The sequence below is a fragment of the Oncorhynchus gorbuscha genome, unplaced genomic scaffold (genome assembly GCF_021184085.1).
Source record: "Oncorhynchus gorbuscha isolate QuinsamMale2020 ecotype Even-year unplaced genomic scaffold, OgorEven_v1.0 Un_scaffold_8770, whole genome shotgun sequence".
NCBI classification, from domain to species: domain Eukaryota; kingdom Metazoa; phylum Chordata; class Actinopteri; order Salmoniformes; family Salmonidae; genus Oncorhynchus; species Oncorhynchus gorbuscha.
The window spans coordinates 3,532-14,056 of NW_025751872.1; the positions used below are offsets into that span (position 1 = coordinate 3,532).

General features: G+C 40.2%; 1 protein-coding gene across 2 annotated transcripts; it reads left to right on the plus strand.

Annotated features, from left to right (window-relative positions):
• Nucleotides 1-4,796: 4,796 nt before the first annotated feature.
• LOC124030008 (DNA helicase B-like) lies at nt 4,797-10,180 on the plus strand. 2 transcript variants are annotated; one of them, XM_046341534.1, is made up of 3 exons: nt 4,797-5,062; nt 5,850-6,209; nt 9,824-10,180. In XM_046341534.1, exons 1-3 carry the CDS (start codon nt 4,846-4,848, stop codon nt 10,081-10,083), a joined length of 837 nt encoding a protein of 278 aa, XP_046197490.1. In that variant the 5' UTR covers nt 4,797-4,845; the 3' UTR covers nt 10,084-10,180. The 2 variants fall into 2 exon arrangements, with proteins under 2 accessions (XP_046197490.1, XP_046197489.1); XM_046341533.1 differs by having other exon boundaries at nt 4,801-5,062; nt 9,818-10,174.
• Nucleotides 10,181-10,525: the final 345 nt, after the last annotated feature.

Sequence of the window (10,525 nt, forward strand, 5' to 3'; positions counted from 1 at the left end):
GTAACTACCTATAGACTATAACTACCTATAGACTATAACTACCTATAGACTATAACTACCTATCGACTGTAACTATCTATAGACTAACTACCTATAGACTGTAACTACCTATAGACTGTAACTACCTATAGACTATAACTATCTATAGACTGTAACTACCTATAGACTGTAACTACCTATAGACTGTAACTATCTATAGACTGTAACTACCTATAGACTATAACTACCTATAGACTGTAACTACCTATAGACTATAACTACCTATAGACTAACTACCTATAGACTATAACTACCTATAGACTAACTACCTATAGACTATAACTACCTATAGACTAACTACCTATAGACTAACTACCTATAGACTATAACTACCTATAGACTATAACTACCTATAGACTGTAACTACCTATAGACTATAACTACCTATAGACTATAACTACCTATAGACTATAACTACCTATAGACTAACTACCTATAGACTATAACTACCTATAGACTAACTACCTATAGACTAACTACCTATAGAATGTAACTACCTATAGACTAACTACCTATAGACTATAACTACCTATAGACTGTAACTACCTATAGACTGTAACTATCTATAGACTGTAACTACCTATAGACTATAACTACCTATAGACTGTAACTACCTATAGACTAACTACCTATAGACTATAACTACCTATAGACTGTAACTACCTATAGACTAACTACCTATAGACTATAAATACCTATAGACTATAACTATCTATAGACTGTAACTACCTATAGACTGTAACTACCTATAGACTAACTATCTATAGGCTAACTACCTATAGACTGTAACTACCTATAGACTAACTACCTATAGACTGTAACTACCTATAGACTGTAACTACCTATAGACTAACTATCTATAGGCTAACTACCTATAGACTGTAACTACCTATAGACTGTAACTACCTATAGACTAACTATCTATAGGCTAACTACCTATAGACTATAACTACCTATAGACTAACTATCTATAGACTAACTACCTATAGACTGTAACTATCTATAGACTATAACTATCTATAGACTGTAACTACCTATAGACTAACTACCTATCGACTATAACTATTTATAGACTGTAACTACCTATAGACTAACTACCTATAGACTAACTTTCTGTAGACTAACTACCTATAGACTGTAACTACCTATAGACTGTAACTTCCTATAGACTAACTAGCTATAGACTATAAATAGCTATAGACTATAACTTCCTATAGACTAACTACGCATAGACTGTAACTTCCTATAGACTATAACTACCTATAGACTGTAACTACCTATAGACTATAACTACCTATAGACTATAACTACCTATAGACTAACTACCTATAGACTAACTACCTATAGACTGTAACTACCTATAGACTAACTACCTATAGACTGTAACTACCTATAGACTATAACTACCTATAGACTATAACTACCTATAGACTGTAACTACCTATAGACTATAACTCCCTATAGACTATAACTCCCTATAGACTATAACTACCTATAGACTAACTACCTATAGACTAACTACCTATAGACTAACTACGCATAGACTGTAACTTCCTATAGACTATAAATACCTATAGACTATAACTCCCTGTAGACTATAACTACCTATAGACTAACTACCTATAGACTATAACTACCTATAGACTATAACTACCTATAGACTATAACTACCTATAGACTGTAACTACCTATAGACTAACTACCTATAGACTAACTACCTATAGACTGTAACTACCTATAGACTATAACTACCTATAGAATGTAACTACCTATAGACTGTAACTACCTGTAGACTATAACTACCTATAGACTGTAACTACCTATAGACTATAACTACCTATAGACTGTAACTACCTATAGACTATAACTACCTATAGACTAACTACCTATAGACTAACTACCTATAGACTGTAACTACCTATAGACGAACTACCTATAGACTAACTACCTATAGACTGTAACTACCTATAGACTAACTACCTATAGACTGTAACTACCTATAGACTATAACTACCTATAGACTAACTATCTATAGACTAACTACCTATAGACTGTAACTACCTATAGACTGTAACTCCCTATAGACTATAACTACCTATAGACTATAACTCCCTATAGACTATAACTCCCTATAGACTATAACTACCTATAGACTATAACTCCCTATAGACTGTAACTACCTATAGACTGTAACTACCTATAGACTATAACTACCTATAGACAATAACTACCTATAGACTATAACTCCCTATAGACTGTAACTACCTATAGACTATAACTCCCTATATATGGTCAAAGGATCAAGGAAAAACACTGTTTTAGCTTCAGAACCTGGTTGTATAAAAATTAAGATTTCAAAGATAATTTCTTTACACAGCAGCCAATGTTGAGTCAGAGTCACATACTGGTTTAATTCAAATTGTTCTGTCTATGTTTCAGGTGACCTCAGCTTCTCTTCCCTCAGTATAGTGGACAACCCTGCCAAGCAGAGAATGATGAATAAGATTGATCTGTACAACAGAGGCCTCCTCAGAACAGAGGAACTCCTCTCTGTCTCCATGACCACCCAGGAGTGACAAAGCTACAGAGGAACTCCTCTCTGTCTCCATGACCACCCAGGAGTGACAAAGCTACAGAGGAACTCCTCTCTGTCTCCATGACCACCCAGGAGTGACAAAGCTACAGAGGAACTCCTCTCTGTCTCCATGACCACCCAGGAGTGACAAAGCTACAGAGGAACTCCTCTCTGTCTCCATGACCACCCAGGAGTGACAAAGCTACAGAGGAACTCCTGTCTGTCTCCATGACCACCCAGGAGTGACAAAGCTGATCTAGAATCTGCTTGCCCTCCCCGAATCCTAATCTTAACCATTAGAGGTTAAAAACACAAAACAGACCCCAGACCAGCATCTAGGGCAACTTCACTACTCTAAATGACACATGCATACAGTACATGGCCTGCTGAGAGAGAGAGGGTTAACTTATCCATATATCTGACTTAGTCATTGCTGGCCCTGGTTAAATGACCTGGTCCTGGTTAAATGACCTGGCCCTGGTTAAATGACCTGGTCCTGGCCCTGGTTAAATGACCTGGCTCTGGTTAAATGACCTGGCTCTGGTTAAATGACCTGGCTCTGGTTAAATGACCTGGCTCTGGTTAAATGACCTGGCCCTGGTTAAATGACCTGGCCCTGGTTAAATGACCTGGTCCTGGTTAAATGACCTGGCCCTGGTTAAATGACCTGGTCCTGGCCCTGGTTAAATGACCTGGTCCTGGTTAAATGACCTGGTCCTGGTTAAATTACCTGGTCCTGGTTAAATGACCTGGCTCTGGTTAAATGACCTGGCCCTGGTTAAATGACCTGGCCCTGGTTAAATGACCTGGTCCTGGTTAAATGACCTGGTCCTGGTTAAATGACCTGGCCCTGGTTAAATGACCTGGTCCTGGTCCTGGTTAAATGACCTGGTCCTGGTTAAATGACCTGGCCCTGGTCCTGGTTAAATGACCTGGCCCTGGTTAAATGACCTGGTCCTGGTTAAATGACCTGGCCCTGGTTAAATGACCTGGTCCTGGTTAAATGACCTGGCCCTGGTTAAATGACCTGGCCCTGGTTAAATGACCTGGCCCTGGTTAAATGACCTGGCCCTGGTTAAATGACCTGGTCCTGGTTAAATGACCTGGCCCTGGTTAAATGACCTGGCCCTGGTTAAATGACCTGGCCCTGGTTAAATGACCTGGCCCTGGTTAAATGACCTGGTCCTGGCCACTCAGCCACAGGATACTGTAGATGGTTTCAAATCTCCCTTTCTCTAAATGACTGTACGGATCTGGGCTGGTTTCCCTAAAAGCATCGTAGCACTATGATCATCTTTCATCCATTTAGTTTGAATGGAATTAAAGTCAGTGCTACGATGCTTTTAGGGAATCCAGCCCTGGTATGTGACTAGACGTGATGTTCATATGGTTGAATGACAGCAATCTATGTCCTTCGTTGACAGTATATTATGCTAAAAAATATATATTATTGTAGAAAGGTATTTATTATCTGCTGACAGATTCCATTTTATATTTCTTATTTATAAAATTAGGATATAATTTATACAGTACTTCTATAATAAAAACATTTCATAAAGATAATTTAAAATGATGGGTTCATGCTAAAACGTTAGTGTGTAAAAACAGTACCAGGAAACTAAACCAAAGCATGAATTGCTGTCATACCTTGTCCATAGGCTGCTGACAGGGTAAGGAAACCAATGTGTCATTTTGTAATTTGGGTCAACTATCCCTTTACTTAACGCCAGGGTAGTGGGTTCGATCCCCGGGACCACCCATATGTAGAATGTATGCACACATGACTGTAAGTCGCTTTGGATAAAAGCGTCTGCTAAATGACATATATTATTATTATATATTATTATTTATTAATACTTATGTTTTTGTAAGATGACTTTACATTTTTTCATGCCTTTTATTAATAAAATAAGATTGACAATGTGGGATGAATTCGTTTGAATTATTTGTAGGTAAACAAACTATAGTCCGCTTTCACTGTAATTCACAACTATAACGGCATTCATGATTTAAAATACGATGTTGTGGTATCTGGTAAGACTAATGATAACCAGATGAGACTCATCAAGCTGCACCTTAACCCCAGGCCGGTAGGTGGCGCTCACACGATAGTTTATTTTTTAGGTTGCCTCGGGAAAAAAGCAAAAGCACTTCCGCTTTTCCACTTCCTTTTTTTTAAATATCAGCTGTCAAATTAAATTGACGCGCGAAATAAGCAAAACAAAACAGAAATGTCACAGTCGGGGTGTCCTCTTGGTGACAGAATCCTAGTAGGTTACATTTTACCCGAAAAGAAGGTTAAAAACTCCGACTCTGATTGGGAAGATGATGATGATGATGAGGAGGAGGAAGAAGAAGCACAGCCGGAGTTTCTGGATATGAAAGAGATGGACAGCGTTAGTTCAGGAGGACACGTGTTTAATTCCTCCGTACCGGGCCGAAACGAAGGTGAGTGGTCGTTGACAGATCATCATAGCTTTGATAAATTCACATGTATAAATTAACCTAACTAGCTAATGCGGTTGTCACTTGCAACAAATTAGGCATATTTATCTAGCAAGCAAGTTAAATGTAATGTAAATGTAAAGGGACTGCGACAGTGTCACTCTTTGTCGGTCGAGCTTGTATTGATTGTAATTTCTCCTACTGTAGAGAAAGGAGTCTACTGTAATTTATATAGTTTGTTCAATCTGGTTTATCTCTTGTTAGTGACACTAATAGACCCACAGAAAGGTGGGTATAATTTGTGGGGAAGTTCCAACAGGAGGAATCTGTAACCAAAAACGTGGTAAAGTACAAGGTTTGCCAACAAAACAACGTATACAAAGTTGTATAGCGGCAGAATAAGATACCGGGTAGAGAGGGTGGACTATTTCAGTAAGTTTTTGTCCACTCAGCATGTTTATTCCGTACAAATGTCTGTCCTCTCTCTGGTAGCCTACGAACAAACATTAAGAATAAGCTACGTGGTGAGTTGATGCCTATTCGGCATTTAGTTAGGTGAATTGATCATGATACTTTTGTATGCGTTGTTTGTTGCCAACCTTGTACTTTACCAAGTTTTTGTTACAGATTCCTGTTGGAACTTTCCCACAAATTATAACCCACCTCCCACAAAACACTATCATACAATCCACCACGATGAATACATGCTGATGATATAACTAACGTTAGTCAGCTCAATAACTAACTATCTTGTGTAATTGTTTCATTTTCTATCCCGTGTCCTTTCTAGTTGATTTCCTGGACAGCGTGTCTGGTAAGAGATGCAGAGTACTGGGCCGGTTCAGTCTGAAGGACCCGTGGTGGGAGGCTACCTGCACGGCCCGCGCAGCCAGGGGCAAGCTGGTGCTACGGGGCTACCCTGCCTACCGCCTTCGCTCAGACCTCCAGGGAGACCCGGACCACTCTGTCCTGTCTCTGTTCCTCACCGCCTGCGGCGTGGACGCACAGTTCGTCGTCTCCTTCTTTGCTTGGCTGCCGATGGGAAGGAAGGTGGAGTTTGCTAACTTGCAGGAAGTTCTGGCTGAGTTTGAGGAAGGAGAGCAGCACAGAGCTTTGGCACAGCAGATTAAAGCCTTGGTCTCTGTTTCAGGTAGGTGGATGTGGGGGAGAGATACATCTTGTGCTGTGAGTAAAGACCATAGCTGTGTTTGAATACTTCTACCATACTATGCCATACTAACCTTACCATACTATACCATACCATACTATACCATACTAACCTTACCATACTATACCATACCATACCATACTAACCATACCATACTAACCATACCATTCTATACCATACTAACTATACCATTCTATACCATACATACCATACTAACCATACCATACTAACCTTACCATACTAACCTTACCATACTAACCATACCATACTAACCATACCATACTAACCATACCATACTAACCATACCATACTAACCATACTATACCATACTAACCATACCATACTATACCATACTAACCATACCATTCTATACCATACTAACTATACCATTCTATACCATACTAACCTTACCATACTATACCATACTAACCATACCATACTATACCATACTAACTATACCATTCTATACCATACTAACCTTACCATACTATACCATACTAACCATACCATACTATACCATACTAACCATACCATTCTATACCATTCTATACCATACTATACCATACTAACCATACCATACTATACCATACCATTCTATACCATACTAACCATACCATTCTATACCATACTAACCATACCATTCTATACCATACTAACCATACTAACCATACCATTCTATACCATACTAACCATACCATACTAACCATACCATACTAACCATACCATTCTATACCATACTAACCATACCATACTAACCATACCATACTAACCATACCATACTAACCATACCATTCTATACCATACCATACTAACCATACCATACTATACCATTCTATACCATACCATACTATACCATACTAACTATACCATACTATACCATACCATATGGTAGTACTAACCATACTATACCATACTAACCATACCATTCTATACCATACGAACCATACCATACTAACCATACCATACTAACCATACCATACCATTCTATACCATACTATACCATTCTATACCATACTAACCATACCATACCATACTAACCATACCATTCTATACCATACTAACCATACCATACTAACCATACCATTCTATACCATACTAACCATACCATACTAACCATACCATACCATTCTATACCATACTATACCATTCTATACCATACTAACCATACCATACCATACTAACCATACCATTCTATACCATACTAACTATACCATTCTATACCATACTAACCATACTATTTGTGACACAAATTGGGTATGTAGTATGCTTATTAGTCATAGGGGTGCGTTTGTAAATTCCCTCTGGCTATCTACTCTGATTTCAGAGCACTCTGATGAATTTACAAACACTCAACACCCGTTGAATGTGTCGGTCAATAGGCAAAAAAAAAGTATTTCAAGTTAGTTACCAGCAGCACAGTTAGTTAGTTACCAGCAGCACAGTTAGTTACCAGCAGCACAGTTAGTTGCCAGCAGCACAGTTAGTTGCCAGCAGCACAGTTAGTTGCCAGCAGCACAGTTAGTTGCCAGCAGCACAGTTAGTTACCAGCAGCACAGTTAGTTGCCAGCAGCACAGTTAGTTGCCAGCAGCACAGTTAGTTGCCAGCGCTCAACACCCGTTGAATCTGTCAACGCCCTGAATTTACAAACGCCCAGAGCGCACTCTGGCACTCCCAGATCGAAGTTACGAACACACCCGAAGTCAAGCAAGTCATTTGTTACGCTGACAAGCATACTAACATACAGTATGTTAGTATGGGTATCTGGAACACAGCTCATACTAACATACAGTATGTTAGTATGGGTATCTGGAACACAGCTCATACTAACATACAGTATGTTAGTATGGGTATCTGGAACACAGCTCATACTAACATACAGTATGTTAGAATGGGTATCTGGAACACAGCTCATACTAACATACAGTATGGGTATCTGGAACACGGCTCATACTAACATACAGTATGTTAGTATGGGTATCTGGAACACAGCTCATACTAACATACAGTATGGGTATCTGGAACACAGCTCATACTAACATACAGTATGGGTATCTGGAACACGGCTCATACTAACATACAGTATGTTAGTATGGGTATCTGGAACACAGCTCATACTAACATACAGTATGGGTATCTGGAACACAGCTCATACTAACATACAGTATGGGTATCTGGAACACAGCTCATACTAACGTACAGTATGGGTATCTGGAACACAGCTCATACTAACATACAGTATGGGTATCTGGAACACAGCTCATACTAACATACAGTATGGGTATCTGGAACACAGCTCATACTAACATACGGTATGGGTATCTGGAACACAGCTCATACTAACATACGGTATGGGTATCTGGAACACAGCTCATACTAACATACGGTATGGGTATCTGGAACACAGCTCATACTAACATACGGTATGGGTATCTGGAACACAGCTCATACTAACATACAGTATGGGTATCTGGAACACAGCTCATACTAACATACAGTATGTGTATCTGGAACACAGCTCATACTAACATACAGTATGTGTATCTGGAACACAGCTCATACTAACATACAGTATGTGTATCTGGAACACAGCTCATACTAACATACAGTATGTGTATCTGGAACACAGCTCATACTAACATACGGTATGTTAGAATGGGTATCTGGAACACAGCTCATACTAACATACGGTATGTTAGTATGGGTATCTGGAACACAGCTCATACTAACATACGGTATGTTAGTATGGGTATCTGGAACACAGCTCATACTAACATACGGTATGGGTATCTGGAACACAGCTCATACTAACATACGGTATGGGTATCTGGAACACAGCTCATACTAACATACGGTATGTTAGAATGGGTATCTGGAACACAGCTCATACTAACATACAGTATGGGTATCTGGAACACAGCTCATACTAACATACAGTATGGGTATCTGGAACACAGCTCATACTAACATACAGTATGGGTATCTGGAACACAGCTCATACTAACATACAGTATGGGTATCTGGAACACAGCTCATACTAACATACAGTATGGGTATCTGGAACACAGCTCATACTAACATACAGTATGGGTATCTGGAACACAGCTCATACTAACATACAGTATGGGTATCTGGAACACAGCTCATACTAACATACAGTATGGGTATCTGGAACACAGCTCATACTAACATACAGTATGTTAGTATGGGTATCTGGAACACAGCTCATACTAACATACCGCTAACATACCGTATGTTAGAATGGGTATCTGGAACACAGCTCATACTAACATACATCTGGAACACAGCTCAATGTGGAACACAGTATGGGTATCTGGAACACAGCTCATACTAATGTACAGTATGGGTATCTGGAACACAGCTCATACTAACGTACAGTATGGGTATCTGGAACACAGCTCATACTAACATACAGTATGGGTATCTGGAACACAGCTCATACTAACATACAGTATGGGTATCTGGAACACAGCTCATACTAACATACAGTATGGGTATCTGGAACACAGCTCATACTAACATACGGTATGGGTATCTGGAACACAGCTCATGTCATCGGTATGTCTGTCAGTTGCAGGGATGCGCGTGACTGCTGCCTCTCTGTACCCCCATGTGATGAGATACCTGCCTACCCTACTGCCAGGGCGCTTCACAGAGCTCCTGAGTCGGGGAAAGAAAAGCCCAAAACATCCTGCGGCACAGGGTGCTACACAGATAGAGGAGGAAGAGGAGGATCTCAGCTTGCTGGCCAAAATAGAGGAGATGATCAAGACGGACGTCTGGAAGCTGGGCTTTAACTATGTAAAGCGTAACCTCCTGGCTGGTTGTGGACTGTGATTGGTTAACATACTCTGTCAACAGTTTCTGTAGTCTTCGATCGGACCAATCCAGCAGTGAACTATCACATAGCATCCCTCCTGTCACGTAGCATCCCTCCAGTCACGTAGCATCCCTCCTGTCACGTAGCATCCCTCCTATCACATAGCATCCCTCCTGTCACATAGCATCCCTCCTGTCACATAGCATCCCTCCTGTCACATAGCATCCCTCCTGTCACATAGCATCCCTCCAATCTTATAGCATCCCTCCAATCTTATAGCATCCCTCCAATCTTATAGCATCCCTCCTCTCACATAGCATCCCTCCTCTCACGTAGCATCCCTCCTCTCACGTAGCATCCCTCCTCTCACGTAGCATCCCTCCTCTCACGTAGCATCCCTCCTCTCACGTAGCATCCCTCCTCTCACGTAGCATCCCTCCTCTCACGTAGCATCCCTCC

Coding starts and splice junctions, on each gene's coding strand:
- LOC124030008 (XM_046341533.1), top strand. CDS start 4,846: ATGTCACAGTCGGGGTGTCCTCTTGGTGACAGAATCCTAGTAGGTTAC. Junction 5,063..5,849: donor CGTACCGGGCCGAAACGAAG/GTGAGTGGTCGT, acceptor TGTCCTTTCTAG/TTGATTTCCTGGACAGCGTG. Junction 6,210..9,817: donor AGCCTTGGTCTCTGTTTCAG/GTAGGTGGATGT, acceptor TATGTCTGTCAG/TTGCAGGGATGCGCGTGACT.